The sequence below is a fragment of the Loxodonta africana genome, chromosome 2 (assembly GCF_030014295.1).
Source record: "Loxodonta africana isolate mLoxAfr1 chromosome 2, mLoxAfr1.hap2, whole genome shotgun sequence".
NCBI classification, from domain to species: Eukaryota; Metazoa; Chordata; class Mammalia; order Proboscidea; family Elephantidae; genus Loxodonta; species Loxodonta africana.
In genome coordinates this window covers 151131791-151157878 of record NC_087343.1, presented here as the reverse complement: position 1 = coordinate 151157878, position 26088 = coordinate 151131791, and the positions used below count along the sequence as shown (strand labels likewise).

General features: G+C 45.4%; 1 protein-coding gene and 1 long non-coding RNA gene across 5 annotated transcripts in view; one reads left to right on the top strand and one right to left on the bottom strand.

Moving 5' to 3' along the window:
• Positions 1-8109, top strand: part of ETF1 (eukaryotic translation termination factor 1) — a 28194-nt gene extending 20085 nt beyond the window's left edge. For all 3 annotated transcript variants that reach the window (XM_064276729.1, XM_003404524.4, XM_023549415.2), the window contains 7 exons: positions 1452-1590; positions 1926-2116; positions 2876-3005; positions 3591-3746; positions 4421-4485; positions 5245-5392; positions 5817-8109. In XM_064276729.1, coding sequence (XP_064132799.1) covers positions 1452-1590; positions 1926-2116; positions 2876-3005; positions 3591-3746; positions 4421-4485; positions 5245-5392; positions 5817-5899 — 912 coding nt within the window. In that variant the 3' untranslated portion in view covers positions 5900-8109. The remainder of the gene's footprint in view (positions 1-1451; positions 1591-1925; positions 2117-2875; positions 3006-3590; positions 3747-4420; positions 4486-5244; positions 5393-5816) is intronic.
• Positions 8110-8875: 766 nt separating this feature from the next.
• Positions 8876-18555, bottom strand: LOC111750987 (uncharacterized). 2 transcript variants are annotated; one of them, XR_002786056.2, is made up of 5 exons: positions 17876-18440; positions 17241-17488; positions 15977-16165; positions 12447-12502; positions 8876-12053 (listed from the first exon to the last, which is right to left on the bottom strand). It is a non-coding gene; the product is annotated as an uncharacterized LOC111750987 (long non-coding RNA). The 2 variants fall into 2 exon arrangements; XR_002786055.2 differs by lacking the exon at positions 17876-18440 and adding an exon at positions 18448-18555 and having other exon boundaries at positions 8877-12053.
• Between the last annotated feature and the right edge of the window lie 7533 nt (positions 18556-26088).

The window sequence follows — 26088 nt, the reverse complement described above, 5'->3', positions numbered from 1 at the left end:
CTTGTAGGGGGCACTGGCCACGGAGTGGAGCTCAGCCAGCCTGAAGGGGCACCATGCCCAGGCCTAAGGCCAGCACAAAGAGAGCAACACCCTTGCACTTGGCTTCCAGAGACAAAGTCCTTAGCTTTTCCCAGTCCCAACTGCTGACCACATTGGCGAAGAAGATGCATGCTGTCTGCGGTAGTGGGGCTGCCAGGAGCACCTTCTCCAGTGTCCATTCCAGAGCATGGCCCAGGGTAGGGGCTCCCTGCAGGGGACGGCCCGCAGCCTTGAGGACATGCTGCTGCATCTGAATCCGGTGGTCACAGGAGGTCAGATGGAAGCTCTCATTCACAGGAGGGCATCCGGTGGCGGGATGTGCCCAGCTGCGTGGTCACCTCCAGGTGAGGCTTAAGGCCACACAGTACATGTCAGCATCAGCGTCATTGGAGCCGTCCACCACAAATGCCACATCCACATCCACCACCAGGCACCCCTGCACGCCAAGGTCACAGTCTAGGTGGGGTCAGCACTTGTCATAGCAGAGAGTACAGTGGGCCATATACTCCACATCCTGTTGCCTTATCATCTCCCAGATGAACAGGTGAAATCTGCTGGTCGCATCCATCACCAGGGCATCTAGAAGGTTGTGCTCTCCCGTGAAGGTGATGACCACAGGAACGATGTCCAGTGCACTGGGTTCCAGCGTGGCTGTGCTGATAGAAGCCACATCATAGGCCCAGCCTGCTCAAAGAACACAGCCTCCTTCCTCATGAGAAGCCCCAAGCACACGTCAGAACTAGAAGACCTTTTTTATAGACTTTCTGGGTTTTGTACTCATGTACTCTAGAGTTGATTTACAAGATATTCTAATTTGTCATGGAAGATACTGCCTATTCATGCTGGGGTTACTAATGGTAACAGAAATTCAACTTTTGGAAGTTAGATCCTTAATTTGAATTTTATGCTCCACAGACTGTCATCAGTCTAAATCAAATCAAGGGCTAGGAAAAAGTTGAGCCTGCAACTCTCTACTGGTTTTGTATTTACTTGCCCTGATCAGGTATGTGAAGCCCTGGTGGTGCAATGGTTAAGCATTTGGCTGCTATCCAAAAGGGCGGCAGTTTAAATCCACCATCTGCTCCTTGGAAGCCCTGTGGGGCAGTTCTACTCTGTACTATAGGGCTGCCACCATGACTCAAAATTTACTCGACAGCAGTGGGATTCTTTTGGTCAGGTGTGTTGAAGGGCTTCATATATGTTCCATTGGTTATTTCTACAACAGGTTCTAGTTCGTAGGATTTACATATTTATAGTAGAAATCTATAAATTATTTCATAAGATGGTTTTGTCATAGTACTTATACCATGATGAGTGGGATGAAAAGGTTTGTATATATCCTTTGGGGTTTTGTCTTGATGTCAGCAAAAAGCTTTGGAGCTTATTGTATGGTACATATATTCGTTTTTCAGGCTCTTACAGCGCTACTTTCGGATGATAGCAAGTTTGGCTTCATTGTAATAGATGGTAGTGGTGCACTTTTTGGCACACTCCAAGGAAACACAAGAGAAGTCCTGCACAAATTCACTGTGGATCTTCCAAAGAAACACGGTAATATAGGAGAACATGAACCCACTTGCTCTGTGTTTAGCAGTAAGAAAGTAAATATATAGGGGATAAAGTAAACCCAGATGATGTGGAGAGACGCATCACAGGATGACTCATGATTCAGTGATGCTTGTGGCTTTTCACTTAACATCGGAATTAGTGATGGCTTTCTGAGAACGAGTAACAATTTATGCTAACCATTTACTTAAGGGAATAGTGATTTTTGTCTTTGTGCTTTTCTTGGGTAATAGCATGATTGATTAACTTATTTTTTAATTGGCAACATGTTTTGTACTTCTTAATAATTGCCTTTTTCTCACCACTTTTTTATGTCAAAGGTAGAGGAGGTCAGTCTGCCTTGCGTTTTGCCCGTTTAAGAATGGAAAAACGACATAATTATGTTCGGAAAGTAGCTGAGACTGCTGTGCAGCTGTTTATTTCTGGGGACAAAGTGAATGTGGCTGGTCTCGTTTTAGCTGGATCAGCTGACTTTAAAACTGAACTAAGTCAATCTGATATGTTTGATCAGGTAAGTGAGAAATAGGTGCCCCATTATTTGAGTCTACATGAGAGTGGGCAAGTCCTCCGTATGCGGACTGAGACCTGTCTTTGACTTTTATAGTGATATGCTCTCTGTATTAAAAACCTAGCTCTTAGTTAAATGATTGTGTACTTCCAGGCTTTTACTAGGAAACATTCCCTGTACTTTTCTGGATGTCTCTTTTTTGAAATCACCCATTTTTAGGTGGAATCATTCTGGGCCTTGTGGGAGTCCTCTGGTTCATTGGGTTGCTATAATTGACTTAAAAATGGTAGTTATTTCATGGAAACTAGAAGCTAGCATTCCTATTTTTTCCTCATTTATTTATTGAGGTAAGTGAAGCAGTGAGACTTTCAGCAATATGACAAAACTGATTAAGCCTAAAGCGTTTAATACCAGAAAGATCTTGTGGTTTATCACATAGGTTTACGTTTAGCCATAAAACATTCCCAGGGTGTTCATCTGGAAGAGGTAGCATTATGATAGGAGGCACACCAAAGAAACTGTTTTGGTGCTTTGTTATCTTGTAAGGCAGGAGCCTTTCCTTAACAAGAAACTTGTTTTTTTCTTGTGTTTCGTGCAGTATAGATCACTGAAAGAGCTACTCTTAAGTAAACTGGGCTTCTTCCTCATATTCTCCCTCTTCAGCTATTGTGGTACTGGGCCTTGCATGCCATTAAAAAGTAGTGGGTCTTGGCAAAAATGTTTTGAATGTACTGATGAGACTTTTTTTTTTAATTGTGTCAGAGGTTGCAATCAAAAGTTTTAAAATTAGTTGATATCTCCTATGGTGGTGAAAATGGATTCAACCAAGCTATTGAGTTATCTACTGAAGTCCTCTCCAACGTGAAGTTCATTCAAGAGAAGAAATTAATAGGTATCAGTGAAATGCAGCTAATTTATTTATCCTATGGATGTTTTTATATATATATGTACCTGATGGTATATGAAACAAGACACTGAATGGATAACAATAAAATTTAGCGTTTTAATTTAGTAGGGTGACGAATAGGCCTAAATTAAAAATTAATGTGGCTGTTGTTTATCCTTGTTTCTCATTTAACTAAACATATACACATTTCCAAGTGATTGCACGTTTGGGGCCAACTGTTAACTCTTGGAAGTCAGTTTGTGGAACTTCAGATAATGGCATGGTTTTCACTGATTTTTGGTATTTAATAAAGTTTTGGGTTTCTCACTCTCTCTCGGCAGCCCTGGTGGCACAGTGGTTAAGAGCTACAGCTGCTAACCAAAAGGTCAGCAGTTTGAATCCACCAGGTGCTCTTTGGAAACTGGGCAGTTCTACTCTGTCTTGTAGGGTTGCTGTGAGTCAAAATCAACTTGATGGCAACGGGTTTGGTTTTTCTTTTTTTTTGTCTCTCTCTGGTTTTGAGTAAGAGATTCTATATCTGTAAGAGAAACTTCAGTATATATGTTCTTATTGACCTGTTCTTAACCACAGGACGATACTTTGATGAAATCAGCCAGGACACGGGCAAGTACTGTTTTGGAGTTGAAGATACACTAAAGGCTTTGGAAATGGGAGCTGTAGAGATTCTAATAGTCTACGAAAATCTGGATATAATGAGATATGTTCTTCATTGCCAAGGCACAGAAGGTATGAGAATTAGAAAATAGGGTTGCTGTTTGTTACTGACCTGTGCATTCAGGAAGCCTACAGTGGAGAAATGAGATGGCCAATTTCACGACCCATGAGAAGGCAGCTCCTGCCCCTTGTCCCCCACCCTTTCAGTCTTTAGGAGCTTTTTCTGCTTGAACTGTTTGATACTTTTGTTAGTTGCCATCAAGTAGGCTGCAACTCATGGTAACATATATAATGGAATGAAACATTGTCCAGTCCTGTGCCGTCTCCATGGTCTTTGATATGTTTAGGCCCATTGTTACAGCTGTTAACATCAATTTATCTTATTGAGGGTTTTCCTCATTTTCACTGACTTCCTACTTGACCAAACATGATGTCATTTTCAAGCATTTGGTCTTTCCTGATGACCAGTTCACAGTGAGGAAGACAGTCTCGCCATCCTCTCTTTTAAGGAGGATGCTTAAGGTAGTTAAATTTCCTGAGGACCAGGACTGTATAATTGATGTCTTTGGTGTTTTCTTATGATAGCAGTGTACCTGGTAGGTGCTCAGTGCACGCTACTAGCATGCTTATGAAAGAGGGTTTATAGGATGAGTTCAGGAGCCCTCTCTCTAACCTTGTCTCATGGGGCTAACGCTTGTTAATATGTGAGAACCAAGTTAACATGTTTTTTCCCCCTAAAACTGCAGAGGAGAAAATTCTCTATCTAACTCCAGAACAAGAAAAGGATAAATCTCATTTCACAGACAAAGAGGTACGTGATTGTTTTCTTGGTTTGGTGATTCATGCAAGGAAGCATAAATCTATGCGTTAGATTTCTGGCAGCTTAGGGCATTTGCCTGAGGAATCCCAACCTCATACATATTGGGGCGGGGGGGGGATGTCAATGGGAGGTGGTCAACTCCTATTTTTAAAGTAGTTAAGCAATCAGGAAAACATTTCATCCTTTAAATAGTAGAGAAGGTTTAATTGGATAGTGCCTCTCCTGTGCTGCGAAATCTCTTCCACTAAAACAGTTTCCCCGGGTTTGGTCTAAATGCGTCACCGAAGCTTAAAGGGTCATTTTCCCAGTGGAGATCTCTTTTTTAAGTGATAGCTTCCTCGAATTCCGAGTTGGAGGGCTTTGCTCTTAACTAGGCTGCTCCAAAGAGCAGTTCTGGCACATCTCTCCGGGCTCTTGAATGAGTGCTGCCTAAAGACACTTTACAGCAGCCTGGCTTCGAGAGTCAACAGCAGAAATCTTAAGTTGAAAATCTGCTAAGTATGTGTCCACATTTTATAACTGAGGCTAGAGCTTGGAGACAAGTGTTGTTTGAAATAATCAGAATATCTGTGCTATTAGTTATGTCACCAGAAACTGGAATTTACTTGGAGAGTTTTATACACACATTGACACACAGTATGAGAAAGGGAGAATGAGAATAATGGCTGGGTTGGGGAGGTGGCACAGGAGGAACTAAGTTTTCATGTCTCTTAATCCCATTGTTTACATATCTCATGGTGGCCCCTGTAGACAGGACAGGAACATGAGCTGATTGAGAGCATGCCCCTACTGGAATGGTTTGCTAACAACTACAAAAAATTTGGAGCCACATTGGAAATTGTCACAGATAAGTCACAAGAAGGATCCCAGTTTGTGAAAGGATTTGGTGGAATTGGAGGTGAGTAGCAAACCAGAAGAAAACCAAAAACCAAACCCGTTGCCTTCAAGTTGATTCCCTACTCATAGTGACCCTATAGGACAGAGTTTCCAAGGAGCGCCGGGTGGATTTGATTTGCCGACCTTTTTAGTTAGCAGCCATACCATACTCTTAAACGCTGCGCCGCCAGGGTTTCAGCAAATCAGAAAGCTTAACTTAAAACCGGGGTCTTGAGCCAGAACCAGGGTCTCAGGCCAGGGTCTTTGCCTGGGCATCCTCAAATGAGATGTGCTCACCATCCTTTAGATAGGCAGCACGTGGCTTAGGTTTGAGCTCATTTTTACTGTCACCTCTTTGCCCTGTAATTCTGCCAGGGATTCGAGCTTTCCCTTATTAGCGTGAACCTTCTCCACACCATGACTTACCCTTTGGTTTGTTTCCCCAGGTATCTTGCGGTACCGAGTAGATTTCCAGGGAATGGAATACCAAGGAGGAGACGATGAATTTTTTGACCTTGATGACTACTAGGTAGTCGACATGGGTCCGGCAAAACGTGCCTCACCCTCCAGCATCCAACCCAAGGAGCATACCCATGGTGGAATCCAAACAGATCCCTGCCTTACAATTGGAACATTTCCAGAACTTAATCCGTGAGCATTGGATATTGAAAAGAAAACCGAAACAAAACCAGACCCGGCCCTACACTTTGGTTTGTCGTGGTGTCAGCGCAGCAGCCTACAACTAAGTTCTTAAATGCCACTATGGACTAATTTAAAAAAGAATCCCAGTTTTTACTTTTACTTGGTGGTGAAAATTGGTTGCTCTTGTATTTTATGGGGAAAAAAATGATTTTTTTAACCTTCATACATAGAAGCAAAAATACTTTAACTGCTGTAAACCTTCAAAAGTTAATAGAAGTGACATCATACTGGTTTGTTTCTTATTTTGATTGGAGAAAAATTAAATTGCTGCATTTCGCAGTGACCCATTTACATGGCATTCTCAGCTTAGACTGCATAAGAAGAAATATATGTGGTGAAATGTTGGAACCATTTCTCTCTTGGTCTCTGTTTAATGTTGAAAGGGTGAGCTAATACAAGGCATTTTCAACTTCACTCCCTCACACCCCTTCCCCCTCCAGACTGGCAGTTTCAAGGATGCAAATTGCATTGCAAAGTCAGACTGACTCATGAAGCATTTGGGCCGGTGCACTGTGTCCTTCCATCTGTTTTACAGAAGCATTTGTGCCCAGGGTTTGGGAACCCTCAAGCATCGATTGCTTTGACAAAGGTTCCCATAATCTTAGCCTACTAGAAACCAGTTTGGGATGGATATGATGGGGCTTCTGTGCTTTTGCTGGGATTGGGAGAAATAAAACATGCAATTTAAGTGGAAGCAAAGAAATTTTTAAAAAATCTTATTTTGCTTGGGTCTATCCTTGGTAAAAGGGAGGTGTTCGTGTTTTCCTTGTGTTGGATGGCATGAGATTATGTGAACATTTTGATTTTAATAAAATGATCTGCAAGGTTTTTCACAGGAACGACGGACAAGACACGTATGACTGTGCATGTAATTATAAACCCTTGACCTCCTGGTGGGGTTGAAGCATCTGTTTCACATATGGGACTTAGAAGCACCTCTCATGAGAAATTGTGGGAGGGGGGTGGGAAGGGCGGGAAGGGGTGGGACACAGCTTCTGGCACCAAGCATTAACCATGTTGGATCCAAAAGGGGGCCTGAAACCCTGGGCTTCACAGTTGGGCTATAAGTTGGACTTGAACCCAGCTGATGTGCAAGGTCATGGCGTGCCCGAGATGGTGACAGTGAACAAAGCGTGCAGAATGTGCCCAGTGGTAGCAATGAAAAAGCATACCAAATGGACTTTGAAGGACCAAAGGTTTAAAAAGTCAATTGGTATCACCCCCTACACTGACTAGGGTAGAGGGGTGCATTTGGTTTTCAAATTGGGTACTTTTAACACATAGTGCCTGACTGCTGTTCTTCACTGACTTTTGACTCAGTCACTTGTAGCTTTATTGGTCTGAACCAGCACCTTGTTCCCAGGTTACAGACCTACCTATCGTTCCATAATCCTGTTTCACTTGAATGAAGGGAGTATGTCTTAAAATGTAGTTTCTGGTTCTCACACTGTACCCTGAGGTCCAAATGACTGTCAAGTGTGTAACCTGATGTCTCAAACCCCAGTGAGAAGAGTCACTTCTTTGGTGTTCACCAGCGCGAGAAGCTTCACCGGAACAGGCTTTTGCTTTGGGCTCTGCTGTTTGTTTGCAGAAAACCCAAGAGCGAGCAAACATGCTCTCTTCACAGCAGTACCTTAGGGTTTTGCCATTGTAAATGGGTCTAATGTGATATGACAAGACCAGAGAAATTGGATGTAAATTTACATTTTTGGATATGCTTGTTGTTTCACATGATACATTTAGGGTATGCAGCTCCTTTTGTAGTTTTTATTTTTACTATTTAAGTTTGGAAATGATGCCAAATTTTTGTATTTCTTTAATCAATGTGTTCTCTTCGGTGATATATATTGCATTATATATTGATGTGTGTATCAATATATACTGATATGTATTACACATACAAACACATAAATAAGAGGGGGTGAAAACCGTAGCCTTTGCATTCTCTATAGCCTCTGCAGAGAGATCTTCAGCAGCGAAATCTTGGTGTTGTGATGTACAGAAATGGAGAAGAGTATTAAACCATATTTAAGAATATACTTTGTGTGTTTGAGATTCTTTAGGACTGTGCCTGGAAAGGTCTGTGCTGTGGAGGCAGTGTAAAGTGCTCTGGCTCTGAGACGTGTCAGTTTAGTCAAGGCAGATAACTTCAGCCTTAAATTTGAGCTCTTTTCATTACATTCGCTTGTGCAAGGGTATATGCAAAAGGGTGTCTGAGACCATGATCCCAAAATTATGCAAGGGGAAGGAGGTTCAAGCTGTTGGGGCACACCTAATTGGTATATTTCACATGCACTCAAAAGAGAAATGTGTGGATTTTTTTTTTTAAGGCATTTTAAATGTTATGCCAGGTAATTCTTAACATCCCTTGAAGGAAGATGGTGTACCCCAGCAACTGAGACCAAAGAGGTTAAGTTGCAGCTCTGTAATAGCAAAGCCAAAATTTTATCCCAGACCTAATTCCAAAATTTTCTTTCTGCAGCTGGCTGCCTTCAAGTCCTATAACAGAATAGCCGAGGTGAAAGAGCAGAAACTAAGCCTAGACCCTTTCCCTCCCACCCTCACTGGTCTTACATACCTGGTGCTGGATAAGAGTATTCACCCCTGTCCTTAAATCCATCCAAGAGCAAGTCAGGGCTGGCCCAGTGGTGCAGGGTTCCAAGAGCAGGAGAGAATTTGTTTCATTTGCTTTCCCCAAAGACTGAGGTGATTACAGCCCCCCTTCTATTTGGTAGTTTAGGAAGCCTTGTTGAACCAGCGTGGTGCATGGTTTGCTTCCCTCCAGAACTGAGAAGAAAAAACATGAAATTGGCCAATAACGGCAATCCCATCACTGCTTTTTCAGCATATTTTCGTACCTTTTCTCCTTTGCTCTAGATGATAGCCCTGATGAAACCCAATCACTCTCTGGGACGTGCCTGTGCGTGGCAGAGGTAGGGGTTTTTTTCCTTCTAATGCAATGCTAGGTGCTGTTCCTGAAGTCAAAAGTTGTTGGAAGGTAGAACAGTGGTGCCGGATGTGTGGGCTGTGGTGGTTGCCAGTCTGGGCCTGCAGCGCTTGCCATCTTTTGTTCTCTGGCTCTGGTTCCCATGCCATGATGCTCCCAGACAGGCACAGTGGATTCAGGGCTGAGCGCCAAGGTGAAATTTAAGACTCATGCCAGCTTCTCTCTTGTTGCCAGTTTGAGTGAGTGCCAGCTGGCACTCCCACCTGCCAAGTCCCCACCCTGATGGAGACTTCGCCTCCAGGGACATAGGAACTGGCCAGCAGAGGAGTGTCTAAGTGTCACATTAAACTCAGTGTGAAGCAGGACTCAGTTGCTTGTTGGTCTGACAGCACTGGGTGCAAAGTTGCTGAGGACATGGCTGAACAGCAGAGGAACTTAGAGGTACCTCGCCCAAGGTTTTCCTTTGAAAATCAACTCATGAACTCGGTTTCAGGTATAGTGATCTCCAGGAGTCCTTTCCTGAAACTGACTGGCACTGTCATCCTGGGGCTCAGTTAAGGGCCAGGACAAACAGTTTTAACAGCTCTGGTTCCAGCTCTGCCATTCATTACCTGGACTTGTAGCTTAAGCTAAGTCTCTTCCTATCCCTCAGTTTCCAGCTGAAAAGCTATCAGGGTAGTATAGTGGTGAGCCAAAAAAAAAAAAAGAAATATATTGTAGTCGAGTCGATTCCAAATCATGGTAACCCTATAGGACAGAGTAGAACCACCCCATAGGATTTCTAAGGAGCGGCTGGTGGGTTTGAACTGTGGCCTTTTGATTAGCAGTCAAGCTTTTAACCACTGCACCATCAGGGGTCCACAGTGGTGAGTGGGAGATTTGAAATCTAACTAGGTTATAAAATCTTTTGAGACCTTGGCAAATCAACCTATGAGTTGCAATTTCCTTACATGTAATACTGCCTACTAAGAACTGCAGTAAGGATTAAATGCAGTGATGCACGTGAAGTGCACAGTACAGAGCCTGGTATTTGGCAAGGACTCTGATGGGAGTTGGTCTGATCCCTCCACTATAACCTTGGTCCTTTGGAGGTGGCCAGGATGCATTTTTTCTGGTGACCATGAGGTGGTGCTAGAGTTAAGGACAGTGGCTGTGAAGGACCATTTGCTCCTGGTGGGATTTCTGACAAGTATGAGGTGCCTGGGACAGCTTGCTTTGCCTTTAAAATACAGAGAAGTGGAGAAGGCAAAACTACCAAAGGAAGCAGGGATGAGAGAAGAGAGGAGAGCACCAGCTCTGTCCAGTTTCCTCATCACTCAGTCTGGGCTTTGACCCATCAAGTCGATTCCAACTCTCGGTGACCTTATGTGTTGTAGAGTAGAACTCCATAGGGTCTTCTTGGCTGTAATCTTTCAAGAAGCAGATCGCCAGGCCTTTTCCTTGGTGCTGTTGGGTGGATTCGAACCACCAACCTTTAAGTTAGTAGTCAAGCACAAAATTGTCTGTACCACTCAAGGACCTAGGATGGTACAGTGGTTAAGTACTCAGCTGCCAACCAAAGGGTCAGCAGTTTGAACCCACCAGCCGCTTTGTGGCAGCCTGCTTCTGCAGATTGACAGCCGTTGAAAACCTATGGGGCACTTCTACTCTGTCCTATAGGGTCGCCAGGAGTCAGAATCAACTCACTGGCAGTGGGTTTGGGTAACATTGAACAGTTACTATGCACCAGGCACGTTGCTAAGTGTGTCACATGCATCATCTCATTTAAGCCTTAGAAAAACGTAATGAGATAGGCACTGTTAATAACCACTTGCCCAAGTTCACAGCGACTAATGGGAAAAGCCAAGGCTCAAAGTCAAGTCTGTTTGGTCCTGAAGCTAATGCAAAGGCAGATCATTCCTCACTCAAGCAAGGACAGAACAGTTGCTGGTACAACTGAGAAGATAACGACTCACTAACCCCTGTCGTGCTTTCAGAGACAACAAACGACTCAGACTGAATCTGCAAGGCACCGAGCATCCTGGCCTTCGCGTGCGCACGTGGCACCCGTAGGTGTTTTGACTGGTCAGCCCAGCTTAGTTAGCTACAGCCACAGCTGGGGATGGTCAAATGGAGCTCCTTTGGGCTCTCTGTAGAGGGGCTCTGAATTTATCCAGCATCATTACAGTAGAAAGTACACACATAAGGGAAATTCTCAGATACTAGGGTATCTTAAAAATATTTGTCACTAGGACAACTAACGCAATTGAAATTGAAATTGAAACATGGACTATAGATAAGTATTGTATCCATGCAGAATTTCCCATATTTGATAACTGCATGTTGTTATGTAAGAAAATACTCTTCTCCTTAGGAAATATACATTGAAGTATCAAAGGATTTAAAATAAGGAATTTTTATTAAGGAAATTTTTTGGAATTCCAGAAATGTAGACCAAAAAAAAAATCACACAGTCTGAAAAACAGTCTTTTAACTTTTGGGCTTTTTGCTTCCAGTCTTTTGTCTTTTATTAGGTATGCAGAATTTTTGTTTGGGAAGGTAGGGTTCTTCTAGGGGGGCTTTTTTTTTTTCCTCATTAAAAAAAATAGTTATGCTGTGTATACCACTTATAATCTTGTTTCTTTCTCTAAACTTATCATTTGCCGTGTTGTTACATAATTCTTAAACATAAATGATAAAAGATAGCATTTGGGTTCTAAATGGTTCACAAGGTATTTAAAACAAAACTGGTTTGATTCTTAATTCAGGTTTGTTTTTTAGTCAATTTGGATTTGAGTCAGAGGTCAGCATTTAACAGTTTGTTCTGCTGCAGGGTTTGAAGTTCAGGAAAAATCAAATCCCTACTGGGTCAACCAGTGGGACTGGGGGCTGGTGGGGCCCAGGCTAGAAGGAAGAGAGCAGACACTGGGCCAGGAGAGGAGCTGCTGTCACACGCCTCAGGTTTAAATCAGGGTTGGCCAGGTGTTGATGAGATGAGGCAGTAGTAAGAACAGGGCTTCTTGGAGGGCCCTTGACCCCAGCGAGGTGAGCAACCCTGGAGGCAAAGAAAGGTGGAGCTGTACCTGGGAATTTAGAGCCCATCCTAAGAAAGGACAAGACTCATTATACTCTAGCTCTTTATCTACAGCCATTCCCTTATTTAGCTCTTCTGTTGCCCCAGTATTTTAACTTCTTGTATCAGTTGCCATTGAGTCAATTCCGACTCATGGCAACCCCGTGAGTGTCAGAGTAGAACTGTGCTCCACAGGATTTCCAATGGCTATGACCTTTCAGAAGATCGCCAGTCCTTTCTTCCAGGATGCTTCTGAGTGGTTCAAATCATCAACCTTTCAGTTGGTAGCTGAGTACTTAACCATTTGCGCCACCCAGGGATTTTAACTTCTTCGGGAATCGTAATTTTATCACTTGAAGGGGCCTTTGACCTTACCTATTCCAGTCCCCTTGTTGATAAGGAAGGTGAAGCCCAGAGAGCACCATAATGACCTGTGGAATTGATGCAGCAAATCAGCAGAGCCAACATGAGCAGCTGATGTTACAACTCCAAACACAGTGCTCTTACATGTGGATGATCTTGTTATTCTTCATCTAAGCCCTATTCTCCCCAGTTGCTATGGATGAGAAAAGGGAGGATCAGAGACAGCAAGTAAGTGTGGCCTGAAACCAGAGAGAGCTGGGAGAGGAAAGGTGGCCAACATCCAGGTGGAGTTATGAAAGCTGTTTTGAAGTCATTTCCCTCTGAGTCAGGGTTGGCATGAGTGTGTAGATTAACTTGTTTCTCCAGCCCCAGGGGTTCCAAATTTGCCCCATCTAGGTTTCCCTGACTGCCACAGACTTCCAGCTCCCTCTCCCACTATGCTGAGATATCCTACCTCCCTCTGCCCCTTCTGCTTGGCACTCTATTCCCACCCAAGGTAAACCTAGAGGGCAAACCCATTTCCAGGGAAGCCAAGAGGCCAGGGAAGGAGGGTGGAAACTTCAGAGAAAGGCATCAAGCAGAAATGGCAAAGGGGCAAGGGTGGGAAGTCTGGGCTGGGGAATGAGGAGATATCAGGGCTGGATGTTGGGGTAGGGGGGCATTCCTGTGCTTAGAGCTCGAGGCCTTCCCTTATACCCCTGTCAAACTCTGATTCTGAAGAAAGGCAACATGGAAGCGGCTCAGCCCCTCCCTGGGGAACTACGCAAAGGCCCTTAGAAACCAGTCTGTTCCAGCCTTCTGTTTCAACAGACACATCTCACTGCCACCTCTGTTCTTCAGTTGGGCTCAGGTCAACCCCAGTGTCATCCTTTCATTCAGTAAGCATGTACTGATACTAAGTGGTTACCTCTCATTCCCTCTTCCCCCCCGCCAGCTCCAGGCAACCACGAATCTGTTTCCTGTCTCTATGAATTTATTCTAGATATTTCATACAAATGTAATCATACAATATGAGACCTTTTGTATCTTGCTCCTTTCACTTAGTATAAAATTGTTTTCGAGGTTCATTCAAATTGTAACATGTATTAGGACTTCATTCCTTTTTATGGCTGAATAATAATGTTCCGTGTGTGTGTGTGCGCGTGCGTATGTGCGTGCGTGTATGTGTGTGTGGAGAGAAAGGAAAAAGACCTTGGGTACTGCAAACAGCTAAACACTTGACTACTAACCAAAAGGTTGGCAGTTTGAACCCACCCAGAGGCACCTTAGAAGGAAGTGCTGACAATCTGCTTCTGAGAGGTCACAGCTATGAAAACCCTATGCAGCACTGTTCTCTGCAACACACGAGTCAAAATCCGCTCAGCAGCAACTGGAGTTTATTCATTCATCCATTGATGGACATCTGGGTTGCTTCCATCTTTTCAGTACTGTGTTCAGTGATGCTATGAACATACCTGTACATGTTTCAATTATTTTGGGTATATACCTAAGAGTGGAATTGCTGAGTCATATGGCAAATATGGTAATTCTATGTTTAACATTATGAAGAACTGCCAAACTGTTTTCCACAGTGGCTGAGCCATTTTACATTCCCACTAGCAATGTTCAAGGGTTCCAATTTCTCCATATAGTTGCCAACACTTGTAATTTTCTGAAGTTTTTTATTTTTATTCAATAGCCATCCTATTGTCTGTGAAGTGGTATTATGGTTTTGATTTGCGTTTCTCTAAAACATACCAACAATCCTGAAGATGGCACAGGACCTGGCAACATTTTGTTCTATTATACATAAGGTCGCCATGAGTCAGAGATGACTCGAGGGCAACTAAAAATGGCAACTAATGATTTTGAGCATCTTTTCATGTGCTTATTGACCATTTGTATGTCTTTGGAGAAATGCCTATTCAAGCCCTTTTACCCATTTTTTAATTGGGCTGTTTTCTCTTTTTGTTATTGAGTTGTATGCAAGTGTTCTTTATATATTCTGGATACTGGACTCTTATCAGATAGATGACTTGAAAAATTTTTCTCCCAGTCTGTGAGCTGAGGTTTTACTTTCTTGATTATGTCTTTTGATGCACAAAAGTTTTTAATTTTGATGAAGTCCAACTTATTTTTTCTTTGGTGCTTGTGGTGTTGGTGTTATATCTACAAATCCACTGCCAAATCCAAGGTCATGAAGACTTAATTACCGTACCTTTATAGCAAGTTTTGAAATAGGCAAGTGTGAGTGTTCCCACTTTGTTCTTTTTCCATATTGCTTTGGCTATTCTGGATCCCTTGCAATTCTATATGAATTGGACACTTGGCCTTTCCATTTTTACAAAGGTTGCTGGAATTTTGAGAGGGATTGCACTGAATCTGTAGGTTACTTTAGGTAGTACTGAACATCATAACAATTTTAATCTCCCGTTCCGTGAACACGGGATGTCTTTCCATTTATTTAGGTCTTCTTTGAATTCTTTCAAGAAGCCCTAGTGGCGCAGTGGTTAAAGCACTCAGCTGCAAACTGAAAGGTCATTGGCCAAACCTACCAGCCACTATAGGGAGAAAGATGTGGCAATCTGCTTCTATAAGATCGTAGCCTTAGAAACGCTATAAGGCAGTTCCTCTCTGTCCTATAGGGTCGCTATGAGTCCAAATCAACAACGGCAGTAGGTTTGGTTTGGTTTGTGGTTAATTTCTTTCAGTAATATTTTTAGTTTTCAGTGTACAAGTCTTTCACCCCTTTGGTTAAACTTATCCCTAGGTATTTTTGGATGCTATTATAAATGAAATTGTTTTCTTAATTTCCTTAGGAAATTAATTCATTGCTGGCGTCATTCTCATTTTGATTTGCATCTTGCTGATGACTAATGGTTTTGAGCATCTTTTCAGGTACTTATTAGCCATTCGTACATCTTTTTTGATGAAGTGTGGTCCTTTATTCTTAGTCTCCAACTTTGCACTTCTGTGGGTGGACAGAGGAGGGGCCCCTTTATCTCCCAGATACCTTTCTTCCTCCCTTCTTCCCTTTTTCTTTACTTTCAAAAAATACTTAACAGCTGGAGGGGCAGCACAGTGCAGGAGGCCATCTCCAACCCCCTCAGCCGCTGCCAGAGGACTTTCCCAAACCCTGGCAGATCAGAGTGGGTCCTCATTAAGCTTCCTGGGAGGATTCCCTGGCAGCTCTCCTGCCTGCCTGTAGTATCTGCATCATGGGACAAAGCAGGAAAGCACTAGCAGCAAGAGAGGTGCACATGGCAGCAAGAGGCTCAGGCCAGCTGGACCGTATCTGTCTGCCTCACCTCACTCACCTGGCTGCTCAGTAGCCAGAGGTACCTACTAGGTACCAGCATGAAGGCAGCCTCATGTCATGGCTAAAGTTCCTATCACAATTCTATCACTCAAGAACTTGGTGAAACGTACTTAACGGCTGAAGCTGTTTACCAATCTGTAAAACACTGTGATTAAATGTGACAATGAAGTGTGTATCGAACTCTCCATAAACAATATTAGCTTTTATAGATTCATATTCATTCACGCAACAATTGTTCTCATACCTGGCAATGGTGATATAGTAGTCAACAAGGCAGACACAGTGTCAACAAAGAGCATCCAATAAATACAGCATACTGGAGGTGGGGGCAAAAGTGGCCCCCAACCAGTCTTGGTAGGATGAGATTGCATTTCCTTTAGCAAGATCACTTGTTACAACCTGAAGACAGGATTGGTACTGGTGGTTAGAGGTTCTGTTGAGGAAATAAGTACAGGAAAATAATGAGAAGAAAAAAATGCATTGAAATACCAGAAGACGTCATACTGGGTGTAGACCCTTTTTGCAAAATGCCTCAGCTTCTCAATCCCCAGGTTCCAACATACCCACAGTGTCAAAAAAAAAAAAAAAAAACTCACTGCCGTCAAGTCAATTCCAACTCATAGCAACCCTATAGGACAGAGTAGAACTGCCCCATAGAGTTTCCAAGGAGCGCCCGGCGGATTCAAACTGCCAACCTTTTGGTTAGCAGCCATAGCACTTAACCACTATGCCACCAGGGTTTCCACCCACAGTGTAGGGTAAGGGTAAAAAAATCTGAGGCCCAGGGCCACTAGAGTATCAAGGCAGGAAGCAGCCCAGGACCCCTACCACTTCATAGGGCTCTCAGGGGTTCAAAGGCCACGCACCCAGAAAAGAAGACAGGGCCTGCCCAGCAGAGGCCTGGGGCTCCTGCAAATTCTGTAGCAGAAGAGGTTGCCAGGGCTCCCCAGCTCCTCTCAGGCCTTCCCCCTCTGCTCAGCTATAAATAGCTTTCCTGTTTCCAGCAGGGGATCTCCCAGCCCTGTGAGGAGCAGGCACCGCCTCCTCACCCAGAGCTGCCCTCAGCCTAGAGGAGGAGGGGTGGTGACTGGCAGGGTGGGAACCAGCACACTGAGAGCCCAGCCTCTGTAAACTACATTACCCACAACCCTAGCTCTGAAGAGGAGGCTGCGGAGGGCCTGCAGCCTTGGTTTTGAAAACAGGGCTGAGAGGTATCCTTGGGCCTGGGTGTGCAGCCCATAACCTGAGACCTTTTTTTTCCCCCTCAAAAAACACCTAAACCTTCAGTCCTGGACCTTAGAGATTATCTCCTCTGTGCACCCAATTTGCAGGCACCGGGAGACAACAAAGCATGTATCTGCATGCAGCCCACGTGCGCCACCCAAGACTGGAAGCCTGTGAATTATTTTATTCTAGATCAAGCCCAGAGGCTGACTGGTGCTAGAAAAGAACCCTTCCCTAGCATATTCCCCCACGCCAATCTCTGAACCTTTCTTCCCCTATCTCACCTGATGCAGAAGGACGCAGGGCTGGCTCACAGGTTGCTTCAGCAGGAAGCCTGGACTCTGATGACATGCTTGCTTCTGGGAGCGCAGTGGGTTAGGGAACTGCTGCTGCTTTCGTCTCTGCTGAGGTCTGGTGTCTCTCTCTGACCTTTGTTCATCTTGCGCAGATCAGGTCAGCGTGACATCAGGCTGGGCCAGGTTTAAGTCCCCAGAGGCTCTGGAGGGAGGGCCTTGTGGGGGCTTGCTGTTTCCTGCAGTGGATAAACCAGTGAAATTTTTTTTTTTTTTTTTTTTTTTGGTCAGGCTGAGGGGTAGGGGGGCAGCACTCCCAGATGAGGAAGGGCACACTGTAGACCCTCCACCAGACCCCAGTCCCACTTGAGGTGTACATCTACCCCAGCTGTGGCTCCTCCCCTCTCTCTCTAACCTTCCCCACAGAATCAAACTACCCATGCAACCTTCTGCAGCCTGGGAATCTCCAGACCTCGGAGCCACAGTACGTAGAGATGCCAGGATGGGACCTAAAGTCAGAGACTCGTCCAAGGTGAAAAGGGACTGTGGCAGGCCTGCCCACAAACGGGGTCGTTTCCCTCCGTCCCCTCAGACACAATAATAACCGTATTTTATTAAGTACTTACATTGCTAGACACCAGGAATGCAAAGATGAGTAAGATCAAATCGCAGTCGCAATAAATGAACAGATGTATATTGTGTTTAGTGTATAACAGACTGTGAGGTGGAGGTGGAGGCGGAGGGATGGAAAACTGCGGGAGGTAGGGATCCCCCCCCCCGCCCCGACAACCAGCAAGCCCTCACAAGGATAGGTACCAGTTAGTTCTACCAGAATGGGGTAGGAAGGGCATCCCAGGCAGAGGGGGCAGTTTGAGTAAAGGCAGGGAGGAACGGTAAACAGCAAAAAGGGAGAAATACAAGTAGTTAGATATTACCGTAGACTAACTTGCAAAATGCAAGGGGAGGAGGGGTAAGGCGAGGAGCCACAGGCTCCACGCCTAGGAGTTTGGGCTGTAGCTTCTGGGCTGGGAGCCCCTGAAGGGTTTCCAGCAAGGGTGTGCTGTGTTGTGGCATGAGGGAGAAAAGTGGGACAAAATATGAAACCGGTGGGGGACAGTGGGAACCTCAGACCTTTTGAGGTAAGAGGAAGACACGGCGCCTACATGGGGACTACCCAGCCCGCCTGCCCCGCGTTCACCTCCGCTGGGTCCGGGCCGCGATGGGGCCGGGCTGCGCGTTCCCAGCCTCGGGTGCCCGCCGGGTTCCTCCCGCCGTCCGCCCCCTCTTTGGCAGGGGTCCCCTGGCCGCTGGCCCCCGGGCGCGGGCGGACCCAGAAAGCTGGGCTCCCGGCCCGCAGCCACCCGCGGGCCGCCTGCCAGACGCGCCGGGAAGGAAACGCCTTGTATGGGCCTCGGGCAGGGAGGAAGCGCCTTGTAGGGCTCCCGGAGGAAGCGCCATACATGGCGATGGGCGGGCGGGGGCGGGCGGGGGCGGGCCGGAGGCGGGGAGCCCGCCCGGGATGGAGGCCGCTTCCGCCGCCGCTGGTCGCGGGGTCCTGGGCCGCACCGCCCCCGGCCGCGTCCCCGGCCCTCCTGGCACACACCCCCGGCCGCGGCCCCTCCTGTCCTCCCCCCCGCACGTTTCTCGTCTCCGCCTCCGTCTTTGCGGGGGGCACGGAGGATGGGAGCATCGGGAATAGGGGAGGGCGCGGGCCGCAAGGGCGGAGCGGGACCCTCGGGCTCAGCGCGGCGCTGGATCGTACCCGGCTCCGGCGCCGGACGAGCCGAGGTGGAACCCCAGCCCGGCCACGCACTCGCTGTGACCTTGGGTAAAACGCGCTTGTCTCTGAGCCGCGGTTTCCTCTTCCGAGGTTTGTGGGGACAAAATGAGCGGATGCTGGTTAAGCATCTCCTGGTGCGGGCAAGGACGGCGAATCACTGCCGGCGGGGCTGGCTTTCCCAGACACCAGCCATCTGTGTCCCTTTAGCCTCTTCTCAGCCGACATGGTTCCTGGGAAGTCTGGAGAGAAGACTAAATGGGGAGCTGACGGATTCTGTAGAGATCGTTCCAGAAGAACATAGGGTAACCTTGAGATCTGGGGTTTTCCCTTTCAGGCTGTGGGATTCGGACAGAGCGGCCTCGGATGCCACCGCTTACCAGCTAGTTGGTTAACCCTTTCTGAACCTCAATTTCCTGATTTCCTCCTAAAATGGAGATAATAATCCTGATTTGCAGGTTCGTTCTGATAATTAAATGGTGTGTGTGTGCCTGCTCGCGCAAGTAAAGTGCCTGGCATGTAGTAGGTTCTTAATAAGGGTCATTTCCTCTGCTCTCTGTGCACTTTCTGGATTGAATTGTGGGTGCCGGGGCAGGGAGAGATGAAGGCCTTGAGTGCTAGGCCATCATTCCTGGAAGCCCTGCCCCTAGGGGCAGACTGTCCCTCCTTTGGGAGCTGTGAGGCCTTACTGCCAAGAGTTGGTACCTTTATTAGAGGTGTGTCTGTGGCCCTCATGCTCTCCTGTCTCAGTTCAGCCATCTCTCTGATAATCTGCGGTCCCTGCTGGCTGCTCTGTAATGGCATATCGAGGTCAACAGGGATTTGATTTTCTCTACCTAGCTCAGAGCATAGGTGACCTCCTGGACTGTCTGGCAAGGGCAAAAAGAACCTGGAGAAAGTTCCCATCACAGCCAGAACCTGGTATCTAGGACACCATCCCCTCCCACGCCTGCTGTCAGTACCACACCCACACATTTCAACAAGAGATGGGTATCAATCTCACGAAAACATTTCCCAATCCTCACTGGTTGGCTTTGCCCTGCACTCCTTGGTCCCACCCATCCTGGAGTCTCACTTAAATCTAACCTGCATCTTCCTACCACCCAGTGGCAGCCCTATCCTGCTGCACTGCAGTTAGCAACCTCTAATGTGTTCCAGGCAAGTTTGTGGACACACAATAGATGTGTATCACCCATGGCCTTGGGCCTTATTTCCTTTCATCCCTGTTCGGCAAGGAGGCTGTGGTCGGCATGGTAACCTTCCCTATAAAAGTTGCAAAAGTTGCAGCCCTCAAGGATGTTTTTCAGTTCCAACAGAGATGCAGCTCCTTCCCTCCTCCTTCCACCTCTCCCTCCCCCGCAGATCACAGGGTGACACGTAGCTGTGTCATTCTGGCCTTCCCCAGCATGAGGACATGGAGCTGGTAGCACAAAAGAAGGACTGGTTCATGGAGGACAGCAGAGGGCTTAAGGGAGATGCTGATGGAATCTCTGAGGAACAGGTTCCTTCTGCCCTGCATGTCAATCCTTGGCCACCCATAGAAAGCAGCTCTGAGGCCCAGCATATTTAGGGAGTCTCTCAGGATCTCACAGTGAATGGTAATCACACATCTTCACTAAAACGAGGGGCCCAACAAATGTCATGACGCTGGTGCTTGATTTTGTAGAATAAGCTGACAAATCATAAAGCTAGCCTCCAGAATCCACTAGTTTCCTTTCTGCTCAATCCTGTGGAATAAATGAATTTATTAACCATCTCCTATGTTCCTCATTCATTATTTCAACTAACTTTCCCCCACAGTCCTAGATCACCTATTTTACAAATGAGGAAACTAGAATATCGGCAAAGATCTTAATGACTTGACCAAAAATCACATGGCCATGGAATGACAGCACCAGGACAGGAGCCCAGGCCTTCAGATTCTAAATCCTACACCCTTTCTACTATGTCCTGGGTTCATCTGTATTTGCTGCTGTGCTACCGATAAATCCTTCTCCCTAGGCCTTTCTAGGGGGACGTCAGGAAAAAAATGTGGCATTGGCATCCATCCCCCTGGCTTGCGTGGTACTGTGTGGCCCTGCATGGCCTGGCTGCAGCAGAGTCCTCAAACCTGAGGCTTCCCTCTGCCAGCTGCCCTGTCTCCGTCATGGAGTTTCCCCAGCAGAGGGCAATCCTAGGGAAAGTGGTTCCCAGCTGCCAGCTTCATCTAGGCAAAATCGCATTAGAGCCAGCCCTGGCTTCCCTCAGTCCCTCCAGAGTGAGCACATTCAGCTCCCCCGCAAAAGGGAGGGGGAGTGATGCATGGAGAAAAAAAGGAAACTTCCATTTCTTTCTCTCCCTGCCTAGGAACCACTTGGCCTTGAGCTGCCACTCATCTAGTAGGTGCAGAAGATTAATACTGATCCTCATGGGATTACAGACTTCTCTAAAATGAATCCTTGGGCAAATCTTTGCTAGGGAGACACTAAGAATAAAGCTGTGGGTTTGAATGTGGTGGAAGGGAAGTAGAGGCAGGTCTCAAGAGGAAGGGAGATTTCCTGGGCTGCTTCCTCCTCTCCCCATATCTCCTTTTCTGGTTGTGATTCTTCCTTTCCCCAGGTCTGCTGTCCAAAATGACCAGAACGATCATGTCCTAGCAGTTGGAACAGGGGTGAGGGAGAGAGCAGTAGGAGAAGGGAACTCCTGCATTGTGACTGCAAACTAAGCAGACTAGACCAGACCCGTAGCCGTTGAATTGATTCCAACTCATAGTGATCCTATCGGACAGAGTAGAACTGCCCCATAGGGTTTCCGAAGAGCAGCTGGTGGATCCGAACTCCCAACCTTTCGGTTAGCGGCCAAGCTCTTAACCACTGCGCCATCAGGGTTCCAACCTAAACAGGGAGAGGTGTTAATAGCATTAATAGCAAATATTTATTTACATTGTGTCAGCCACTCTTCATTTATTATTCATTTAATCCCCACCTTCAGGTGGGGCCTACTGTTATCCCTGTTTCAGAGTTGAGAAAAATGAGTCTTATCAGCTCTTCAATAACAATAGCTCCAAATTAATGGGAGTGGGCTAAGCACTCTATAGACATTGTCTCATTTAATTCCCAACAGAAACCAAAGAGATGGAACCATTATGCCCGTTTTCTATAGGTGATGGCTAAGTATTTAAGTGGCAGAGTGAGTGTCTTAGTTTCCTAGGGCTGCTGTAACAAAAGGCCACAAAAAAAAAAAAAAGTAGAAGGTGTTAAAGAACAGAACTTATGATCTTACAGCTGTGGAAGCTAGAAGGACAAATCAGGGTATGGACTCTCCTAGCTCCTAGTGGCTCCTGGCAATCTTTGGCGTCCTTTGGCTTGCATCTGCCTCCACAGTCACATGGCCGTTCTTCAGTCTAATTCTCCATATCTCTTCTCTTTTATAAGACACTCCGATGGGATTAGGACCGCCCCTCCTCCATTATGACCTCATGTTACTGATAATATCTTCAAAGACCCTGTTTCCAAAGAAGGTCAAGTTCATAGGTACCAAGGGCTAGGACTTCAACATATCTTTTGGAGGACACAATTCAGTCCATAACAGTGAGGTATTAGAGTGGGTCTGTGTGATTCCAGAGCGCATGTGCTTGACCACTTTGTCTTGCTGCTTCCTGACTCACATGGCTTTTCTCCTTCCGGGGCTCGTGCTCAATAGGCTGAGACCTCGAAAATCTCCCCACACCTACATTCCCCTAGCGCTCACCACACAGGTAAAAGACAGCCTGGCCCAGAGCATTCACTTTAATTCAGACTTACTACCAGAGTTTTTATAGGGCCTGGGCAGGTAGGCACGGGCCATGAGGGGCCCTGCTGCAATGTATCCTGGAACTCTGGCTGTCAGCTGTCAGGAGGAGACCTTAAGAGGCCTTTAGAACCCTCCCCAAGCCTTGAGATTTCCCTAAGAGAGGTGAAAATGTCTAAATTGAACAGACCTCAGGAGGTCTCCCGAAGACCCAGGGAGGTGCTTCTGGGAGAAGAGGATGGGGAGCCCAGCAGTTTCAATCAGGGAGACCCAAGAACTGCAGCCTTTTAGTGTACGCCCTAGAACTGAAGGCTGTCAGCCAGGCTGGCTCCCAGAGGCTTCTGCACTGTTACAGGAGCATGACTCCATTGTTCCCACCCCTGCTGCAGGGCTGTGGGTGGCAAACACTTCAACTCCTGAGTCAGAGGAAAGGTTCCACTTCACTTTCCCTGGAACGGAAAGTCAAGGATGCAACAATGGGTCTGGAGAGGAAGGAGAACTGGCAAGTGAGAATAATGCTCACTTCCTTCCCTACCATCTCTTTTATTTTTTAAACATTTTATTGATTGATTTTTTTCATTACAAGAGTGATGCATATTCATTGCAGAAAATACAGATGATGGAAATACGATGTATTAGCATATGAGTGTCCTACCTTCTTCCTCTCCTTTTACCCATCCACCAAAAGGTTTCTACCTCAAAATCCATGCCCACTCCCCAGCTAGGAAAGTTTGCTTTCGCCAGCCAAATGCCTGTATTTCTTGTGATGCAGAATCAAAATTGTAAGGGGATGCTGGTTACAGAGAAAGAATGTGACTTAGAGATCCAATGCAATCTGTCAAATCCCAAAAGTGACAAATTCTTCAGGACAAATAACCTGGTTTCTTCAATAAATAAATAGCAGAAGGTACTATTATGGATGAAAAGAAACTTAAAAGACCTAGCAACTAAATGTAAAGTGGGATTTTTTAGGGGTGTTAACTCAAAAAAGGAACTTAAAAAAATACTTATGAGTAAAGATATATATTGAAGTATTTACAGATGAAATTACATAATGTATGAGATTTGCTTCAAAATAACCCAGTATGTGTGCGGCAGCGGGCAAGGGGTGGTGTGATATAGATGAAACCAGACTGGCCGTGAATTGATAATCCTTGAACTGGTTGATAGGTACAGAGAGGTTCATGACACCGTTACCCTCTACTTTTTTGAATGTTGAAAATTTCCACAATAAAAAAGCATGAGACTTGATCTATTCATGAAAGTAGGGCATATTTAGAAGTTATACCTTATTGGAGAAAAATGGGTTAAAAATGAATAGTTGAGGTAACTCATACTTTATTGAAAGCTGAAATTAGAAGCATGTATAAAATCTGAAAGTGGCCAGTCTGAATTATTGTTATTATTACTGTTATCATTGCAATAACTAAATCAGAAGTGGACTGGGGGCATGAGGGCTGTCCTGAGGAGGTGGGAAGAAGTGCAACCTTTCAAACACACAGGAGCACAGCCTAACTAAGTTGCCTGCCTTCTCTCTAGTACCACATTGGTCCTTGTTGTCTATAGGAAAAATACAACTCCTTGAACTGGCACTGAGGTCCTTCCCAGTCTGGCCCCAACCTGCCTTTCCAGCTCCATTTCCTGCCTCTCCTCGCCTTATTTCCTGGACACACCACCATTCATTCGCTGGTTCCTGAACACATTGGCCTTTCACACCTTCTTGCTTTTGCACTTGCTATTTCCTCTGCCTACAAGTCCTTCTTCTGTGAACTCCCAATCTTCTTTCTACACCCTGCTACTGCATCTCCTCCTCCTTGTCGGAAGCAGTCATTCCCTGCTCTGTGCACACCTCTAATATATCACGTTATTACTGATTTCTAAATCTCCTCCCACCCAATTCTGTGCTGCCCCAGAGTGGGGACTCTATTTTGTTTACCTTTATGTGTTCAGGGTACGGTATAAAGTAGGTGTTTGAGCAGTGTTTTTTGGATAACAGACTGAGCAACTAAAGGAGCAATATAGTACTGACCATGGCCCCAGGAAAGTTACCAGACTTGGGCTTTTCCTTCCAAGAGGTACCCAACTAACTCAGGGCATTAAAGCAAACAGCCTGACCCAAGAATAACTAACAAGTGTTAACAACAACACAGTAATAAGCAGAAGAAAGAAAGTGAAGAGAAAGGCTTTGAGCCTTGTGGTATGTGTGAGTTATATGTTGGAAATGGGATGGAGAGATCTTGTCACAAGCAAGATGCCGAGAGTTCTCCAAGAAATAGTTGGGGGAGCTTGGTGAGCTAATAGAATAGCAACTGTTCCTGATTTTTAAAAACCTACAGCCTCAAAATTTAAAAGCCAGCAACAGCTGCCCAGTGGTTCTCTCCTGCCAGATGATCCACCTAGAGGGAGTATTAAACAAACAATTGTATCCACTCAGCAAAGGATCTAGAGCCCTGAGTCCCTAGGAAACATTCCCTTCTTTATATTTTAGCATTCTTTTTTTTTTTTTTTTTTAACACCTTGCTGTTGAAGGAGCAGATGCCTGTAGGGGCAGAAAATACTGCATCAGGGAACCTTCACAAAGACCCCCTACCTCACACTGGAAATTAGTCATTTGCTTAATGAGACTTTTTTTTTTCTTTTTCTTTCTTAAATAGAATGATTTTCTTCTGATGATGAAAATACCTGCTCATTTGGAAAACCCAGAAAAGTACAAAGAATAGGATAAAAAATCTCCATAATCTCACCACCTAAAAATAACAACCATTAACAGTTGATGTACATGCGTGTGTTTTATAAATTGGGAATCGCACCACATAAAGTTTTATATCTTACTTTTGTAGTAAGCATTGTGAGCATTTTTCCATGTCAATAATTATTTTAGAACATTATTTATAATGAATGGCTAATAGTCCATCAAATGCTGTATTTTAGCCACTACCCATCGGACATGTATGCTGTTGCCAGTTTCTCTCCATTACGAACAATACCGTGAATAACAGCAGTCCTGGCAGAATGGCTAGGTCAGAGGGCATGAATCTGGTAAGCCTCTTGGTATATGCTATTGAATTGGCCTCAGGAAAGCTTGTACCAGTTTATTCTCCTTCCAACAGCGTGGTGGAGTTTTGTGTATCAAGGTGTTTTCCCTCCTTTCAACATGTTTGAACAAGGTAAGGTGTTTCTATATTTTTCACAATGAACATATACCATACTTGATAATTAGGAAGAAATTCCTGTTGTCTCCTTAAAGGAAAAGAAAAAAGTAAGCATTATTTTCCCCGTTAAGCAGATGAGGAG